The 20,281-nt window shown below is 37.0% G+C and overlaps 1 protein-coding gene across 1 annotated transcript in view; it reads right to left on the bottom strand.

Annotated features, from left to right (window-relative positions):
- The window catches only part of CRB1 (crumbs cell polarity complex component 1), a 116,709-nt gene that overhangs the window by 47,400 nt on the left and 49,028 nt on the right, over positions 1 to 20,281 (bottom strand). The window contains exons 4-5 of the mRNA XM_085312955.1: positions 19,000 to 19,139; positions 17,580 to 17,762 (exon numbers count right to left, since the gene is read on the bottom strand). Coding sequence (XP_085169081.1) covers positions 17,580 to 17,762; positions 19,000 to 19,139 — 323 coding nt within the window. The remainder of the gene's footprint in view (positions 1 to 17,579; positions 17,763 to 18,999; positions 19,140 to 20,281) is intronic.

The following is a 20,281-nucleotide window of genomic DNA, read 5'->3' as shown; positions in this document are numbered from 1 at the left end:
TTCTATGATTCCATGATTTCCTAGAATAAATAATTCCCAGCCTGAGCTGTAGATGTGTCAAACTATACATATGTGTATATATATAGTGTGTGTATACATATATATAGTATATATACACACTGTATACTGTATATATGTATGTGGGTGTATATGCAGACATATACACACATATAGATATAAAATACAAGTAGGAGTTAACATTGGACAAAATTTAATTATAGCATGCTCTTTAGAATATGCTTTGTGGAGGAGAGAGAGAGTTTGCAAAAATGCTTTATCCACCTATCTTTTACAGTTTTTCGAAATGTCTGTTACAAAATACTACCTCAGTCAGAAACAGCTTTTCTTCAAGGCACTCATTAATCCTGAGGCCAGCGGAAAGACCTGGCAGAGCATATATTCTTCAGGACTCCAGATCTTAGCAAATAATCATGAAAATTCTAACTTTGCCACATCTGTGCTTATAATTGCAAAGAGATAATTACTCTTTGCTGGAAGGAGGAAATGCATGTTCATGAGTGAGTAAGCGCAAGGAAATAAATTTACCATCTTTATGTCATTGTAATTAAAACTCATGCTGCTGGGCATAAATCAGCTGTCATGAAGGTCAGGAGGGAGGCTTTACTCTTATGTATATCAGCGTAGAGCAAGTGAGAGGTATTTAAAAGGATTTTTTCTATTTTCTTTCAGTAAAGAACTGGCCTATATTGGACAATGAACTTAATCTTACCAGTGATCTGATGGGGTATGGCAATTTTCGTTGSTGCCTCAGCAAGAAAAAACTCATATAAAATGAAGAACAGAATACAGAGCAGAGCTAAAGCACATGGAAAGTTGGATAGAGTTTAAAATAGAATAACAAGCATTTACTGACATTAGGATAGTTTGCACATGATACCTTTTACATAGAAATCTAATTTTGTAAAGTTGTAAGACCTTGCTGTTTATTGCTTTATTGCAGACAAATTCATTATTCTACTATTTTTCCCCCTGCCATCTGAAATGTACATATTAAGTTAATACTGGTTAGGAAGAAAAATAAAATATAAATCAAGTTCAGTGACTTGCTTAATCGTTAAATATGTCAATCTTTCTGAGGAATATGGAATTCATAATGTGCTACACTCACTATGGTATGCTGTAACTCAATCTTTTTACATTTTGCTGGCGTGAACCTTCATAGACTAGTTTGGATTTTCAGTAAAAATGGATTTTTTTAAAAGCAGTAAAGAAAAAAACCCAATCCCTTAATCTCTTACACCAGAAAATGTTTAAGGGCAAAAGTACTTGGAAAATTTTTGCACTTGTTTCACATGTTTTGTCGCACCTTAAAGAGTTTTCATTTGAAAGAGAATAAATATATGTACATACTGTCAATGATTAGTTGTTTAGTGTGTTTATCTGATTTTATAAATRTTGGAAACAGTCTACTGATTTAAGCATTGGCTTCCGCTTCTATGTAGATCAGCCAGCCTTTTTCATGAGGGTGCTATGCAAAGTGTGAGTATTCCTTAAGCAAGGTTCTGTGAATGGCACAGCCAGAGGTCAGAAACATACAGCCTGTGAATGGCATGGGGCCATGTCCTAGAAGGGCAGCATGGCAAAACTGTTGCTTGTAGCGTACACTTTCATCCCATATTTTGATTAACACAGCCAGCCATGTGGATCCAATTGTAGGATTAAGGCCTGAATCTGGAGTAAAGAGAAACTTGGTGAAGAAATATGTCCCCTCATGGCACTCATTTTCCTTTCATTTCCCTACTCCTGGAGGCAGCTTTATATATAGGTAAAAGAAGCAGCTGCTGTTGTGGTTGACTGATGGGAGTAAGAAAATCAAACACTGGCAGCATAGTTTTCCCAGGCAGCATCCTCCCTGAGTGGGSTTTCTACCTGCACTAACATAACGTTTCTTTAGCTATGGCCATATCGTTGATCTAAGCTAGGAAGTGTCAATGAGAGGAAGGAGAGTTGTGAGCAAAGGGTGGGGTAGATTAAAGTGAAGTAAGATGCCAGATGAAAAGAAAGAAGACTGATTAAAGTGGAGAAAGACGATTTATGGATGTGAGAAAGATACTGACATACTTGCATTGGTATTTGGGATAACATTTTTGCTGGAAACAGAAGCATGCACAGGCAGGTAATAAGAGGAATGACTCTGTATGTGAATACATATAAACATATAAAGGAAATGTAAGGGAATGCTTACAAAGACTGCTAGACAAAGGTCTGAGCTAAAACTGAGTGGAGGAAGGAGACCACAGAAGTGATGCCAAAGGCTAAAGACAAAAGATAGAAGATTTAGAAAAAAAGAAATATTTGAATTTTTGCAATGAAATAGAGATAGCTTTATGAGATGGAGTAGAGAAATCAATTCACAAAATCTAGGGAAGAATTAAAATAGAATCATGGAATAATTTAGATTGAAAGGGACTGTTGAAGATCATCTGATCCAACCTTTTGCTCAAAGCAAGGTAAACGTTGGAGTTAGATCAGGTGGGTCAGGTACACAGAAGAAACTGGAATGATTTCAATGAATTTGATGAATTTGTACCTGATTATAGACTAGATATGTGGAAGCTAAAGAAGTACATTTCATTTTCTACTTTCAGTAGGTTCCTCTTTTTGTGTTCCTGACTTAAAGTTGCAAAAAGACTAAATTTCAGGTATTTTTTATGTTTCACCTTTCAGGAAAGCCTGGTAAGACTGCTGAATTCAGAGCTTTAATGATTTGATTTGCACTTTTTGTAGATTTATGAACTTGTACATACAGATGTTGTGTGTGCGTTTGAACTGAAGTGTATCCAGAGGGATCTTAAAGCAATCAATACCTTTGAGTGCTTTAATTAGATCATACAAGGTCACATTTCATTGACTTCAAAATCTGTTTGAAGCATATTATTCACTTTGGAACTGTAAAACAAATTAATTTTCAGACCTACAAACACTTAAGGTCTTTTAAAGAGGGCTTTCTGTTTACGAACACAGCTATGGAGAAATGTGTGCTGCTTCTAGTCTCCCCTAAAAGGAACTTTCTACCTTGTGTCTTGTTGGCTGTTTCTTCTTTGCTGTAACTGAAGTAGGCAAGTACAGTCACTGTGCTATCTAGTGTGAAATGGCCTCTGCCCAGGGAAATAATACTTTGGTTTTAACAAAATGAAAAATCTTGCACATAACTAAAATATTTTTCAATGTGAGTTCATGCAATATATAAAAGTAACTATATTTACATAACTTCATTGGCAGTCCATATTAACTTARCAAAACTTAGCAAAAAAGTCAGTAGGCTAGAAAATCTTAGTTTTAATAGCGCATACAGAACTTAAATGCAAATCAAGTTCTGAGAATAGAAAAGTACAAAATGCATATATGTGAACACACCTAGCATGTGCATACTGYGGGTATTTTAAACTGGTATAAATAGCATGAATATGATTTGTATTTATGCTGGGTAAAATTATGTTCCTCTGTACATATAGTATAAATTTGTACATTTATTATCAATATAAATACAGAAAAATTTAAGTCCCTTTCCCCAAACTATCCACTTCTACATTTTTTACAGGGCAATTACTCTATCCAATATATGCTTTCTTTACTGATGTAAATAGTTGTGATATGTTACAGATCAGGAGCAGAAGTTCATGGACTACCATCTTCAGAACAAATTCAGTATCAATGTGAATTGTACCTCTTCTACCTTCAATAGTAGTGTTCATTTCTCTCATTCCCTTCAATGTTAGTTCTTGTGCAGTGTGAAAACTCATCTAAATGCTGGGTTTGTTTATCCAGATTTCATATGCCTAACATAGCTTGAGCACAGAAAGTGTGACTGCAGCATATGCAGGCAAACCCAAGCAAGCTTCACACTTGCTAGGTCACATAACAATCCCAGTGACAATGTGATAGCATGGGCTTCAGCTGAGATTGTAAATGCACACCATGGACTTGTGGCTATGTTGTTTCTGGATTACCTGGGTCATACAAGGGGTATGTGATTTAGCTGGGTTAAATCTAGCTTTTGTACATTTTACATATTACAACTACACTTCCTACTGCTGTGCAGACATACCCACAGTACAGCATTTAAATAGTTTTCTCTGTTTGTTACTATAACTAGAGATTGATCTTTATATTCTAACCCCACATACCAGCATAATAATGATTCTTAACCCTCTTTGTTAAGAAAAAATAGTGCCACATTACAGTGACTACAGCCATAATAATATTGATCGTTATGATTCTCTAAGTATCATACTGTTAATGCAGCCAGACTCTAAGAATTATAGCTGCAGGAGAGCAATCTGAAGCACATACACTGAATCTATTTCTAGCAGTTAATTATCAGCACAAATCAGCCATCTATCCTAGACTTCTTTTTTCCTCTCTCTGAGACTGTCTGTCTTCTAAAATGCAAAGTTCAGTGTCAGTAAGGGAAAGAGCATACTTTCCTTAACCCATTTCTCCCTAAACAGTCAGCAAAAGTTCTTGTTCATTCTAACATTTTTTTAAAAGGGATCAGCACTCAGATAGTCATTAAAAGGCTATCTTAACTTCTTTGAACTTCTCCTTGTACCTGAAAAAATCAGTCAGAGTATGTAAACAGAAACAGGTTGAGCCTCCTTACAGTGACYGTAGTATTTATTTCAAACAGTTCAAATGAGCAGACATAAAAATATTGCTTTTATCACTTCTGTTCCTCCTACTAGCGAACGCTAGATAGTTAAGAGCTAGATGCTACAAGGAACAATTCATGTAAAAGAGCTTTTATGTAGTACATAAAATTAATTGTGGTGCTCACTTTACCAGATTATTTTTATTATTTAGTGTCCAAACATACATTTTATGTTCCTGAGAAGGCCTTAGACTTGGCACTCATCAGTGAAATGTCAGCAAAGTATAGGCCTCTGAGTCCAATTTAAGAAAAGCATTAATCAGTTTTTCGTTGATAGTGGATGAAAATTGGAATTTTATATATGTATACATTAATGTATACAAAATTGAGGAGAGTGGTGGATACACTATGGTTGTACTTTCATTCAGAGGGACATAACAAGCTAGAGAGAGAGACAATATACAGGAACCTCATCAAGTGCAACAAAGGGAAGTACAAAGTCCTGCTCCTGGAGAGGAATAACTCCCCATGCACCAGTACATGGCTGGAAAGTAGCTTTGCAGTAAAAGACCAACAGACTGAACGCTGGTCATCAATGCACCCTTGCAGCAAAGGCAGCCAACAGCACCCTGGGTGCTGAGTGTTGCCAGCAGGTTGAGGGGGGTGATCCTTCCTCTTTACTCAGCACTGCTGAGGCCATATCTGGAGTGCTAGATTCAAYACTGCTCTCCCCAGGATGAGAGAGACATGGACAACCTGGATTGAGTCCAGCAATGGGCCACAAAGATGATTAAGGGACTGGAGCATCTTTTGAAAGAGGAGAGGCTGAGAGCACTGTGATTGTTTAGTCTKGAGAAGAGAAGGCTTGGGGGCGATCTTATCAATACGCATACACACATGATGGATGGGAGTAAAGATGACAAAGCCAGACTCAGAATTCTAAGTGGCATCTACTAAAAGGACAAAAGGTAATGGGCACAAACTGAAATACAGGAAATTCCATTTAAACCTAAGGAAAAACTTCTTCATTATGATGGTGATTGACACTGGAACAGGTTGTCCCAAGAGGTTGTGGAGTCTCCACCTTTGCAGAAATTCAGAAATTGACTGGACACGGTCTTGAGCAACCTGCTCTAGTTGACCCAACTTTGAGCAAGAGAGTTGGACTAAATGATCTCTAGATTATCTCCCAATCTCAATGATTCTGTGATACAAATGTATATATACATATAGAAAGCTATGTGCTTAAAAAAGGATGGCATTACTGGTCCATACCTTTATTGAGGGGAGTTGAAAGAAAAGTAAATTTTAAAGATAGGACGTAAGCTTTTCAAAGAAAAAAACATTAAAACTTCTCCCCAGTTCACCTGTTCCTTGGCCTTGAAGAAGTTGATATTGCCTGATCTTGCTAACATGATTGCTTTCATGTATACAACTCTGCTTAAGACCTGGTCATGTAAGCATGAGGCCTAGCTTTTAATCTTGAAAGACTGTATATTGTTAAATAATCCTTTAGAACAGAGACAGATAGGAAATCTGAGACATGGCTATACTGTTAAGAATATGTGGATTTTTTTTTTTAATTCCTTCACCCAGTATACAGGTTTGTAAGTGTTAATCCAAGAAGATTTAGAAGATTATTTGTGCATGACAGCCTTGAGGATTTCCATCATTGTGATCTTCCTTCCAACTCTTTTTTTTGAAGAGTGTAATGACCTATGACAACTAAGCTTTACTCTCTGTGGAGTCTGACATTGCTTCTGTTTAATGGATCAGACAGTTTTTGATACATCAGTACAAGACACTTTCTTCCCCACATCAATCTAGGGTACCTCTCCAACATTTCCCATCTGTGCTGACCTGTGCGATCAGGAGGTCATGTCCTGAAGTCAAACCCAGAATCGAAACACTCTCTTCTACCATGGGCCAGACTATTAACATAACCCATTTAATTTACCTCAAGTTGSAACTTGACATTCAATTTTTCAAGTCAAGAAGCAATTATTTTTAAAGGACCATGCCAAAAATTTTACTTGGTTTAGAATAGTGAAAGTTCAAAAGGGTAAAAAACATTTCACACCATAAATAAAGAATTGATTATACTTGAAAACAAAGTTTGTAATTACTACTGACATTTCTGAGCCTAGATGAGGTGCCTTTTATGCTTTAAAAACTCATGTCATTTTTGCCASTGGCATTATAGGAACCTTATGTAAGGATCTAAACTAGTCCTTTGCTGACAGTTCAAGGATCAAGAGGAAAACATGAATATTTTGCATAACATTTGAGTAAAACACATATTTTGTTGAGCGAATGTGCAGAATTCATGCTATGTGCTTGGGCCTTAGCAGTACAGGAATTCTGCTACATTCTTCCACACAAATTACTTCATAAGCAAGACCACTAACATAATCAGCAGAACCAATTCTGGGATAGAAAGAGTATGTTTTCTTTTTTTTTTTTTCTTGTAGGAAAGCCAAGCCTCCAAGGTGTGACAGATTTTAATTAAGAGTAGCACTGATTTGGGTTATCATATTGCTCCTCCTTACTTAAAATTGTAGTGCTTGTCTTTTCCATAGCTCTTATAGCTCTGAGTGAACTTTGCATGACTGGATGAAGACCCATATTCCTAAGCTGTAGAAGATGTTGCTAATCAAATTGCGTAGTGCTAAAGCCAAATACTGGTGTTAAGAATTTGGATCAGCAAACAGTATTCATTGGAAACTCTTTGAGCAATAGTATCTTCCAAATTAGACTCTTAATGACTATTTTGAAATGCTGTCAGCTAAAACTAGATTTTTGCTAATRTGTAGCAGAGCCTACACATATACAGTATCTTATGCTCACCCTGCTGGGAAGGAGGTACAGAAAGAATACAGAGAACTTTCTTAGAACTCTGCTAGAACTGAAATAGTGATGCTAGTTCAAAAGAAACAGGGAGCTGTCACATCAGTTTTAAGATAAAACTTTACACTGGAAATACAAAATAACAGAAGTGCAAGAATAAAAGCATAAAACAAGCAAAAATTATTCTCAAGCCTGAAGAAACTATTTCAGATTCTAGATTAAAACAAATATTACATATTTTCACATATGAGGGCAACTTATACTTTTCTGTGGGTAACATAAGTAGCAGTTTACCAAGTAGAGGCCTTTACTCAGGATGAAACAGAATAGCAGCCCACCACTGTGGGTGGTTTATTTATTTTTAAGAAATGTCATTTTAAAGGCATCTTAAAATCTGTGAGAAAAGTTACATACATGAAAACAGAGCAGCTAAGCTGTATGAAGATTGTAACTTCTACAAGAACTAAGTGATAAATGCCAATACAACATTTAATTAATGCCACAGCAAGCTAATAGTAATCTGCATACTTTAATCTTAAAAACTTTATGCCTGCATCTTGACTTTTTAGCTGAATATAGGCCAACTTTGTTGACATAACAAATATGTACAGGTTTGGCACAAAAACATTATATATGTTTCCCAGAAGCCATGGAATCAAAATAATTAATTAGTAAAGGAGACCAATATAAATTTTGATTTATTAACAAACATAAATATTGCATGCTGCAAATCTTAAGAAAAGCATGAAGACAAATCTTTCATTCTTACCACAAAACCATATAACCAGTCAGAAAAGCGTGCACTTCAAAACAGAAAAGATGAAAGTTGTGGACCTTTTTAATTAGTGATCAAAGAAGGAGAGCAATAAAGTATTCTGAAGGAGCTGTTATGTGTGTGCATATATATATACATATATATATATATATACACACACATACACATATACACACAAACAAACACACACACACACACAGTGTTTGTGTATGTGTGTGCATGTGTGTATGCACACACACATATAAAAAATACATACATGTATACAAACATATGGTTCAGAATTACTTGCCTCTGTGCTATTTCTGACTGAACTCCTTTAGCTTTTCTAATGTCACTCCTGATTTCTTCTATTATGGGGTGAAAAGCGAAGTAATGSCTTTTAAAATGTCTAGCTGTATAATTTATTGAATTTCCAATAAACTGGAATTTAATGGGTTTAACAATGGTGAAATTATTAAGGTTGTTTTCAAAATCATCTGTTGAGTAAGACTTTGAACTATTAAGTTGGGTCATTCTGTTTATCACTTGACATTTGACCCTAAATATTCCATTAATTTGATGACTGTATTGAGGAAGAGAAGTATATTAGTCCAATAGCACAGTCTTCATTGGCTACTTGTTAAGCACTTTCTCCAGATTGGTGTAAACTATATGATGTGTAGATTTACAGAAAGTTTGCTTCTGTTTGGAGACTAGGTTGTGCAGTTGTTTGACTTAGAAACCTGATTGTAATTTGACCAAAACAATGTAGATGCATACAATACAATACTAAAAAGCACAGGCCATAATGTAGCTTTGAACTGGAGAATCAAATTCAGAGGATGAGCAAAGTTCTGCTGTCAGCTTAGTATGTGCAATACCTTTAATTTCACCAAGGTTTGTGCATGATTATACCAYAGACCACAATTTAACATTGTAAGTTAATTAGTGGTTAGCTTTGTGTATATGTGTATATCCAATATATTTTTGTATGTGTATGTACAAGAAACACCTTTCTTTAGAAAACATATARGATAATCTGTAGTGCCAATACAACAGACATGCAGACCTGACATTAGCATATATATAAGCCAAAAGATACACAGCTCTTTATGTTTATATTAGGGAAAAGATGATCACTGGTTTTTTAATAACAGGAAGGTCACAACATGAGTCCTATGTTAAGTTCTAGTTGCATAACACAATGATAAACTGGAGCAAGTGGAAACAAGAAATGAAAAGGGTATAGACTGCTTTACAGGGAAAGATGGAACTAACTGGATTCACAGACTCAGCCAAGAGGTAGCAAAATTAGAATGTAAAAAATGGAAATATCTGAGGTATACCAATTCAAAAGGATAGGAAAGGTTTATTCCTAGTATTCAGAAAGAAATAAAAAAAGGTTAGTAGRAAGAAGGGCTTAAAGAAAGCCCCAGAGGGAAAATTTGGAAATTTGTAGTATTTTAACTGGAAGCAGTCATGTGGAATGTATTCCTAGTAGGAATGACCAACTAGGAGTGGGAATCAGGAAAGAAAAGAGGAAGTGTATTTGGAAAAAAAAATACATGCTTGAAAAGCATTCTTCATACTGCTAAATAATGTACAATTATCTTTCTTTTAGAACACTTTTCGCCAAGTAATGGACTTAGGGATTTCTTAAATCTAAGGACATTACTTATCTGTATGATACAAGATCTGGGAGCTTACGGCTGAGAAGCCATTCATCSCCTCCTCCCATCCTTCTCCCCTTCAAGGGAACAAGCCTGCCATGTTGAAAGGTGTTTATGTGCAACAATGTTTAACACAGAGAGATGTGCCAGATTCAGAATACCCTCTGCTTGCAGGCTCTGTCAATCACATCAGACTACATTATACAACTTAACATAGCGATGTAACTAGACAAAATAGATCATAGTAATGATGGGTCAGCTATGAAATTTTAAAGAGTAGAACTCAGTAGATMTTCTGAAAATAACACTGGGAGAACCTTCCTAGAGTTTTAATATCTCCTGCATTTTTAACTCATACAAAAATGAACATTGATATTTGTGCATTCTTTTGGTGGTGAATGTGATGTGATGGCTGTGAGCTAATTGAGTTTCCAGTGCAAATTGCAACAAGAAGGGGAGAGATACTTCTTCTGTAATATGTATTTCCAATGAAAAAACATGCACAGTTATATCAGGACCCTCAATGYCATTTTCAGAATTGCAAACCAATTGTCAAGTCAAGGGACTAATTCCGTAAAGTGCTGTCTTGAAAAGTTCCAGAGCTCCTTTCTTAATCATCACAGTTCAGCTTTTACGTAATTCTAACATAGATCTTCATTGCCAGTAAAGATACTTGCTTTTTCATCAAAAAGTTTCCTTGTAGAACAGGAATAATACGGAAGCTTTTAACAAAGCTGAATTTTATTTCATTAAAAGTGCTCTGCAGAGCTTCACGTTTTGTATCTAGGATCTAAAACTATTTCAGTCTCAACTTATAGCATATCAAATACACTGGATCTGATAATTATGTATAGACACATTCTCAGTGGATTGATGTGAGATTCCACTGTTTGTAAAGTAATGTGACCTCCTCATATGAAAAGCAGAGGCAGTGGGGCAACCTTCTGCTATGCTTATATTGGACCTTAACCTTTTTATCTACATTTAGGGTGGAAAATGTAGGTTTGCATTCACTTTACAGCCTCTTTACAATTCCAGAATAGTAAGAAGCCTGTACATCAAGCCTTAACTCTGTTTATGATGTTTAATATGTGTTGTACTTAATTTGTAAGTAGTATTTGGAATTTCTCCTTAGACCAGCTAACCCTGGATGGGTGTTTGATAATAGCAGCGTTTTCCTTCTTGAACCTTTGCTTGTATGTGGAGGCATCATTAGCTAACAATAATTTTGAATTTGAGTGCTTGCACTACCTGCCACAGCAGCCTGTGTCCTATCAATAAGAGGTGCTCTTGATGCCTTCCTAACTTGGGAAGAAGACAAGATCATGAATTTATTCTGCAGAATCCACTTTCTCAACATAGAACCATAGAACCATAKAATCAGTAAGGTTGGAAGGGACCTCTGGAGATCATCTAGTCCAAACCTCCCCGCTAAAGCAGGGTCACCTAGAGTATGTTAGACAGGGTTGCATCCAAGTGGGCTTTGAATATCTCCAGGAAGGAGACTCCACAACCTCTCTGGGCAACCTGTTCCAGTGCTCCATCACTCTCACAGTGAAGAAATTCCCCCTCACGTTCAGGCAGAACTTCCTGTGGGTCAGTTTCTGCCCAYTGCCTCTTGTCCTGTCACACRGGACAACTGAAAAGAGTCTGTTCCCCTCCCCTTGACACGCTCCCTTCAGGTACTTRTACACACTGATAAGATCCCCCRTCAGTCTTCTCTTCCCCACGCTGAAGAGGCCCAGCTCTCGCAGCCTTTCCTCATAGGGCAGATGCTCCAGCCCTCCGAYCATCTTTGTGGCCCTGCGCTGGACTCTCTCCAGCAGCTCCATGTCTCTYGTGTACTGGGGAGCCCAGACCTGGACACGGGACTCGAGATGAGGCCTCCCCAGGGCTGAGTAGAGGGGSAGKATCACCTCCCTCGACCTGCTGGCCACACKCGTCCTAAYGCASCCCAGGAGACCATTGGCCTTCCTGGCCACAAGGGCACACTGCTGGCTCATGSTSAACYTGTCATCCACCAGCACTCCCAGGTCCTTCTCTGCAGAGCTGCTTTCCTTTCTCATCCTGGAACAACTAGGTGTTGCCATTACCTACACTACTACTAGTCTTCTAAAAGATGCATAGTGGCACACTCATAAGCCTCCTCAGCAGTCATTCTTGCTGACTTGCTTAYTGGCTTCTTTGTCAAACTCCCTGCTGAGCCATTCTCACAATCACTTCAGTAAAGTACCATCTTTAACTCCTAGGTTGTTTCTTTGTCTGACGAGAAGTAAAGTCAATCTGGCAAAGCAGACATACTGATTATAATATGGATGGGTCTCTGATCTGCCTGTAGTGTTATTAACTTTGGCTAACTGTAAAGGTGCATTTTTTTTGACCTTTACAAAGACTGAGAGAAACTGCGGCCCTSGGTTTTCATTCCTGATCAGTGGAAAAGCCTACTTAGAGACGATTAGTTGTTGCAGGAATCAAAAAAGACCTTCTCTTTTCCCTTAGGACCTTTAGGAATTTGGTGTTAGGAGGGATCATCTGTTATTACTTCCACAAAGRATGTTGGGAAGAGAGCAGAAAAAAAACATCAGCTCAAGCCAGTCCAGCTTCTCTCTCCTTTTGCCTCCCTGAAATTTAAAGATATCTTGATTTCTCCTTTTTTCTCTTGATCCTTTCTTTTGGCATAGGAAAGGAAMGTGAGTGAATGTTCTTTGAATATTCACTTCTTCTAAGGCTTCAGAACTGAGATAAGTGGTGATGATGGGCCATGAAATGAAGTGGATAAACCTGGTGTGACGGAGGAATGATTGACTACTGTGGTATGAACAGCTGAATGGCAGATGAAGAATTAAAAAAAAAGTTGGAGTTTGGGGAGACGATGAGAACTCTGTTATTAATCCACTTAGTTTGATATTTGTAAGAATCACATTGCTCTATATGTCTAYATGTCTATGATGGCCAGCTATTTTGTGATCATTGTATAGGCACTGATGGTTAAGAAGGGTGTTAAAATAATAAAATAATTAAGAAATCAAAAATATATATTTGTACCGTGAGCTTCCAAGTTAGTTAGTGATAATGTACCTAGTACCCTACCTATTTTCCATAAATAATATTTAGGTTATATAATATTGTCAGACACAGAAAGAATGCCAGGGGAGAGGAGTAAGGTTGGCTGAGACAGTCTACGCAGTGTCTCTGCTGAGGCAATATAGCTTATGCCAACATCTAAAGACAGGCAAAGAAATGGCAGCCTGATACCCCATGTGCTTCTGTGTTTCTTTCACACTAACYTGAGTTTAGAATGACAGTCCAAATGAATCAGATTTAAGCCCTCGTCCCTTTGATGTTCACCATTCAGTATCTGGATTGAGATCTTCTTTAGTTAGTGTTCTCTCATACTGGCCATTTATCTGCCTCATCTTCTGGCTCCAGGAGCCAGTTTCTTCATACATATGCCAAGAATTGAATACACATACAACACCAGTCTGATCACATTATCTTCACTTGCAGCACTCCAACAGACCGGGAAAAGGGCCAAGAAGATTTAAAAGGGAAAAATGGAAAACAAGACAAATGAACAAAAAGACCCAAAAAACCTCCCAGGAATTCATCATGCCAAAGCAAGCAACAGTGCTTGTGGCACAACTGGCAAATGATGGAAAATAAGACACCATAAATGGTAAGGTCCTCAGCAGTCAGTGCTCATTTGCATGTCACTAGGCAGCAGATGCTCTGTCAACAAATAAATTAGTAGACTTTGCTCTGCACCCATTGTACTGAAGTAAAATGGATGATCTTCCTTGCTAGTGGCACTGTCTCACTTGTGTTGGCACCGTCTATAAYAGATGGTAGTAGATGGTAATAGATATTAGAGGCCCAAGGAGCAGAACCTGACTCCCTTGCACACTCACTCCTCCCTGGGCTCAGTTCAATGCGAGAATGTGTCAGCTTGATAGACCTTGAAAGTTCAGAGGCACTTTAAATTGAGTATGGTGTTAAGTTCATCACAACCTGGTGAAATGAATCACTAACATAGCCATAGCTCTGGTTTCCTCCTTTTCCACATTTTTTCATGAAGGAAAGTGAAACGTTTAACCTTTCGACTAAAGACGTTCTTAAAAGTGCAATCCTAGAGCAATACAATATGTCCATGATTTGAAAGGACAACATTTTATAATTTTTATTGCCTTTAGTAAAGGTRCCAAATCTCAAATCCTTTAAAGAAAGCCTAGGTACTTTTGTGTGAGGGAGCCAATGGATCAAGGTAATATCAACAACTGAGGGCTTGCAAAAGTCCTGAGACCTCTTGAAATTTGAGTATCCCCAGACCCTCTGACTTAAAAAGGAGGTGGTGAAGCTCCAGCAATTTTCTGTCTTGGATCTGGGATAGGCAACTATCTAACGGTTTCAGAAATTCCTAGCTGAGATAAATTCCCCAGACTAAGAATTTTTAAAAAACTTTTTTACGAAAGGAATTGTGAAAATTACTTTGGTTGTAAAGCCACTTTGATGGTTTTGAGTTTAACAAATGTGATAGTTTTGTTCCTTCAAAGGCTTTTAGTAAGATTACTGATTACTTTTCAATTCGCCTGAACACCAACACCTATAATAAGATACTGCCAGATAATATTTATTCCTTTCTCCAAGTTGGAAGAGTCAATATTTCATCCTGTCATGGGCATATATTTAGTTTCCACCATCTCCTGCCCTTGGGACTAAAATCTGTAGTCTGAAAAGTAGGTATTCTCAAGTTTTCAGTTGAAATACAGTAACTTGTTTGAATATTATCCAGTGATTTCAGAGAAGCCTTTTTATACTTATTATAAAATTGGCAATTGCCCTCAAATTTAATGACATCTTTCCATTGATTTCAATGGCTTTTGGATCAGGCCCCCACAGTACAGGATGTGTGTTGATTATTATTTCTTCCCATTTCCCTGAACAGTGAAATATGGCTATAAATGATCATTGTTCTGTAACTGTTTTAGTGAGACAAGAGGTTTAATAAAATACTGAATATGCTTTATTAAAGAAAATCTTTGTCCTGTTTCAGTAGGAATCTGAGGTTTTATACATGGTACATAAAGCACATTAAAATATTCAGGTGATGAAGTTAGAAGAACTGACCTTCAGCACCAGAAATGTAGRCCTTCGGTTGTAAGTGAGTTGTACAGATACACAGATAAAAGGATTTGACTTGTTGAAGGGCAGCTGACTGTTAGTTCATATAAATTAGATAAGCATGTACTATACCGGGTTATCCTGATCAGGGATTCATCTGTAGTCTGAATCATACTACTGCTACAGACTAATCCTAAGTCTTCCTTAATTCCCATTAAAGCATGTGGTTTATATGTTATGAATCTAGCTGTAATTAGAGAAATGATTTATCACCATCAGAAGTGAATGTTTCCATTCCTTATAGGCTTCTGGCATATAAGGAAGTGGGGGCTCATTTTGAGCACTTTACATTTCAAAACTACCTGGGGGAAGGAGACAAGCCAGAGAGAAAGACTCAGGATTACTAAAGCTACTAGGGAGGTTAGCTGTATTGTATCTGTAGGCATTGCTGAATTCCTGAGCTTTAGCAGATCTGTTATACCTATGCAAAGCAGTCTCACAGCATTAGCTCAAACTCCAGCAGTCATTTTTTCTGTAGCTGATAGAGCAAAATCTAGGGTCCCCAGGGATGCTAGGTTCCAGTCTGAGCAACACTACTGTTTCTTCTGTATATACATAAGTTACTTGTCTTCCTTGTATCTCACCCAGGCCAGCAAGAAAATGTCTTTAAATTCAGGCTGTGCTGAAAAATGGAGGCAGTGGATAAACTGACAAGATTAACCTAGATTTACCATTAATTTGCAGCATTTTACTAAAAGGCATTTCACAACCACCCCTGGTAAATATTTTGTTCTTCTTGCCTTTCACTCTGTGAGCACACAGAATAACAGTAATTTTGTTTTTTCTAATTAAATGTATGTGTAACATCCAATAGGTATTTCAGTGACTAAACTTACATAAAGATCTTTTTTGAAAAAAAATGTAATGTTCTTATTTGCATATGAGGTCAGTGGGAACTTCAGGTTCTTCAAGACTTCTGTCAATCACGCAATCTCTGGAGATTCCTGTGTTTTGATTTAAGATCCTGTCCATTGAAAGTAGATTTAAAATTAACAGATTAATAGATTTAATCGATTCTGATTCTCTTTTCTAAACTGACAAGAGCCTGACTGTGTGTGATCCCCAAAAATAAATTCCCTGGGGAGTAAGATAGTCCTCCATGGGGATAAAGCCAGAGGAATCACAGCCCCAATCTGGCAAACAAGACAGGTGAAAGCAATAGGTGTAGGAAGTGGGAGGATAAAGAAGGACAACGACTGAAAAAGGAAAATCCTTCTGTATTGTTTTATAAAGCATAGGAATTTTTAAGATCAGGAAGAGAAGCCTGAAGTTTGGACATTACTGGAAGGAAGCAAAAAGTAAGAAATGGAATTTGAAGAGGAATCTGCAGAGGTAAGGGTGCTTAGGACAGACTGAAGCATTTAACAAGTCTCAGTGGAAGCCTCATGTTATACTCTCAAGTAGAACAGAAGTACAACAGCAACACTTAGTGACAGGATAGCGAAGGGCAGTTAAGGGGAAAGGATGGAACAAGAGTAAACAAGCCTCTCTGCCAGCATGAGGAAAAATTAATTGGGAGTTTAGAGGGAAAACTTTGATCTTTCTCTATGTTTATACCTGCTAGTTGAAGAAATCAGTCATAGAAATTACTAGCAGACACAAGKAAGTTTAGAAGCCACTCAGGTGATGAGTGGAATAAGAAACTGAAGATGAGTTACATTCTTCCAGCTATTTTTTTTCCTTTAGAATGAACAAGAGAATGGAATTGATAGAAAAAGATTATAGACCCAGAACCATACAATCCAAAACTAACTTCTTATTGACTGTGCTAAATAGTATAGACTGTGTTAAGTAATACAAATCTCAGTACAACTTTTTTCCTTATAATGATGACTACCTGTAATATTGATAGTGTTTTGTGATGGTTTTTTGTAAGAATACAGCTWTGCACACAACGTACCTTTCCTTTAAGCTGTTAAATGTTACCAATATAGTACACTGTCAAATCTCTCAAAAAAAGTCTCATTAAACTCTTTGTGAAGATATGTTCTGCCAATCCYCAGATGCTGCTATGCAGAATTAAATGAGGAATGTAGAGATAGAAATACTGATAGAAATACTGAGGTTGGTAATATTATTCCACATTGGATTAATGAAAATGCTTTCTTATTATTGTTTTTTTTTCCATTTATGTAGTATAATACCTGTGCTCAGTGCAAACACATGATAAAACAACTGCTAATAGAAACTTATGGTATAATTCTAGTAAATGTGATTATGAATAACAAAGTTCTACAGACTAAGCTGTAGAAGAGACACGAGCTCTCTTTCTGACTGGATTGGCTTAGGTGTCATGTCTGGAGTCTGCTGGTATCTTACTAGTTTCATAACTTGGAGGATAAACTCATTTAGTAAAAATTTCTATTGAAACATATGTATTATGACCACCAGAGGGACCCTTTGCACTATGACGCCTTAATATACACATTTTTTTTTCTAAAGATTTTATTTATAGTAGCCCTAAACAATAAAATACTATAGCATACTATTTCTTAAGATTTTATCACAATAATCTTACCTGCAAATCCAGGTTTACAGCTACAAATATAGCCCTCTGCCTTGTCATAGCTGAACACTGATGGCAGTCCTGGAATGCTTCCATACCAGTTAGCCCAAGACAGCTCTACACATTCACTCTCTGGGAGGCATGGATTACTGCTGCACTCACTTATGTCATTTTCACAGTGCGAACCTGTATATCCTATGAACAGAAAATAGAAGAAGGTGTTTAATTGATGTACTGTCAATTCATACTAGATCTGAAAATATTATTGTGAATATTAGATAAATTTGGTTTGAAATTCTATCATGTGCTAAAACACCTACTGGACACCTTCTATTACTTAAAAGTGCGAGTGTTTTATTGCAACACTCTTTCTAAGTAGCTAGATGCTGTTATTCTGCCTGCTTTTCTTCCTGGGCTAGGCAGTCTTGTCTGTGCTATACAGAGCTTGACTTTTATTAGCAAGTAGTGTGGAGAGCTGTGTGGATAACAAGGCACTGCATTGTATGGTGTAGATATGCTCTCAGTTCTCCTTACCTTTGCAATGCCCCCTTCCCCCCAAGAAAGAGGTGTAGGGCAGTGTAAATTTGTTGATGTCTGTGAAGCGCTTTATCTGCCTGAGTTCAAAGTGCCACAAAAMTCTCCAAGTTCCTGAGAAGTGCTAAGCATTCTGCCTAATCTTTCTGTTTCTAAAGCACTTATACTATTGTGTTCCAACCATACTGTAATAATTACCCTTAAAAGGGCACTGTGTTTCTGCATCCCCACTACAGACATCAAACTCATTGGGCTTCTAATTGGTCTGCATGCTGAAAGGTTCACAAAGTCCCCTAAAAACACAGTGTCTGTGTCCATGATGGGGATGTACGAGAACTTTCCTGAACTCAGATATGCAAGCATTGCTAGTATAGGAGAACAGAGCCCAGGGTATTTTCATCCGATCTTGCAAGACAGAAGAACTTGCATTGATAACATGAAGGAAACCAGTTTCCCAATATCACACCTAGTTTAATTTTATTTGTAAATAGTCAATCATTATTTTGCACAAAAACTTAAGTTTTTAGGCTGACTTAAATGTCATGTTAGTGGAAAGTAAAAAAGGGATGGTAACAGCAGTGATGTTCATATATCATATGGGCTGAAGGAGGTGGAGCCCAACTTCTAGTCAGGCACCTGTCTTAACTCAGTTATACTGGCAGTTGCTCTGAAGAAGGCCTTTTCTTTTACCATGCATGGAAATCATCCCTTATGGGAGAAATGAGTGACTTACCCATGGGCTTCACATCTCATCATGAGCCAGAACCCTATCTAATACCAAGCCCATAAAATATTTTTAATGTTATATTGTCTATAGCTTTTATTGTATCAGCAAAGAATGAGGACATATCTTACTACCAAAGCAAAGAGTGTGTTTATAGRAGAACTTAGAGCTTACCTGGCCAACAGTGACACGTATAATTGTCAGTGCTGTCCTCACAAGTAGCATTATTGTAGCATGGTTGTGACTGACATAAGGGAATTAGGGTCTCGCAGTGCAGGCCTGTAAATCCAGTACTGGTACAGTTGCAACTATACCTGCAACACAGAATGCCAGTGTTTAGCAAGAAGTCAGGTGATCTGGCTCAGTTTCTAAATCTACACAGCCTTCTTGTTTAGCTTTGGGTAACAGCTTGTGCAATTGAGTCCAGACTTGAGAGCACCATCTGGTGTTCTAAGAGAAACTACATAAATTTAGAATGGACAAGGAGCCTTTCCCCTGAAAGATGTGGTTTTGTCTGGGAACTGCTTGTGAACCAAAATTGTTTTTGACAGTTAATTTCTTCTAAGCAAGTGATTAAAATTTTATTTTTGAAAACTGTTTCTGTCACTTCTAATACAATTTTTGTAGGCTTAACATTATTCACAAAATGGAAAGGAAGAAATTCTGTGAGAGATTTTCTCTGAAAACCTATTTTGTTGTTGTTAGGTTTCAATATAGAAATGCTGATTACTTGCATAGTTCTAATAATAACAGTAATACTAACTTTATTTTGATAGTAATACAATTATTGTGGGGTTAGAAGTAAACAAGTTAATATACATAAATATGAATATTTGAAATAATGAACAATGTGCAGATAACGCCTGCTTTTTCTCAGGTGACCTAATTATTACAAAATACATAAGACCTTCTAATTGTACTGTGATATATCACAACTCTTATGCTTGTCATGATCTAATTAAACACCTAAAGCTATACATGTCATAAGAAAAGACAGGCCTCTGCAAAATGTATGTGTTAAATATGCATAGCTGGATCTTTTCCTAATAATAATTGGAATCAAAAATGAATTTAATTCTTATATGGCCTTCCTTTATATTAAAAGAATACACTAGTTATTGTACAATTGAACTCATGGCGAATTTTGCTGAACAYGAGACTTCTGATTTTAATATCAGCATCTTAGAGTTGGAGTAAATATATAGAGGGAAAAGTAAACTGTTGAATGTAAGGGAACATCACAGGACAACTGATTACGGCAGTCTAACAGACCAGCAAGCATGGACATTTTATTTGCACTGTTTAAGTGTATACAAGCATAAACTCCTGGTAGATCAGTTTATTACTAGTGTAAGGATTATCCTTAAATCAAGAACAGAGATGAATTAGGTCAGCTAACATTTSATTTTAGTATGTAAAATGTAATTAGGAAGATGTGAGTTAGTAAAATAACTTT

Source organism: Rhea americana, unplaced genomic scaffold (genome assembly GCF_003343005.1).
Source record: "Rhea americana isolate MKP2758 unplaced genomic scaffold, rheAme1 scaffold_371, whole genome shotgun sequence".
NCBI lineage: Eukaryota > Metazoa > Chordata > Aves > Rheiformes > Rheidae > Rhea > Rhea americana.
Note: the sequence above shows the minus strand (reverse complement) of the source record. Positions and strands in the feature narration are given on the sequence as shown.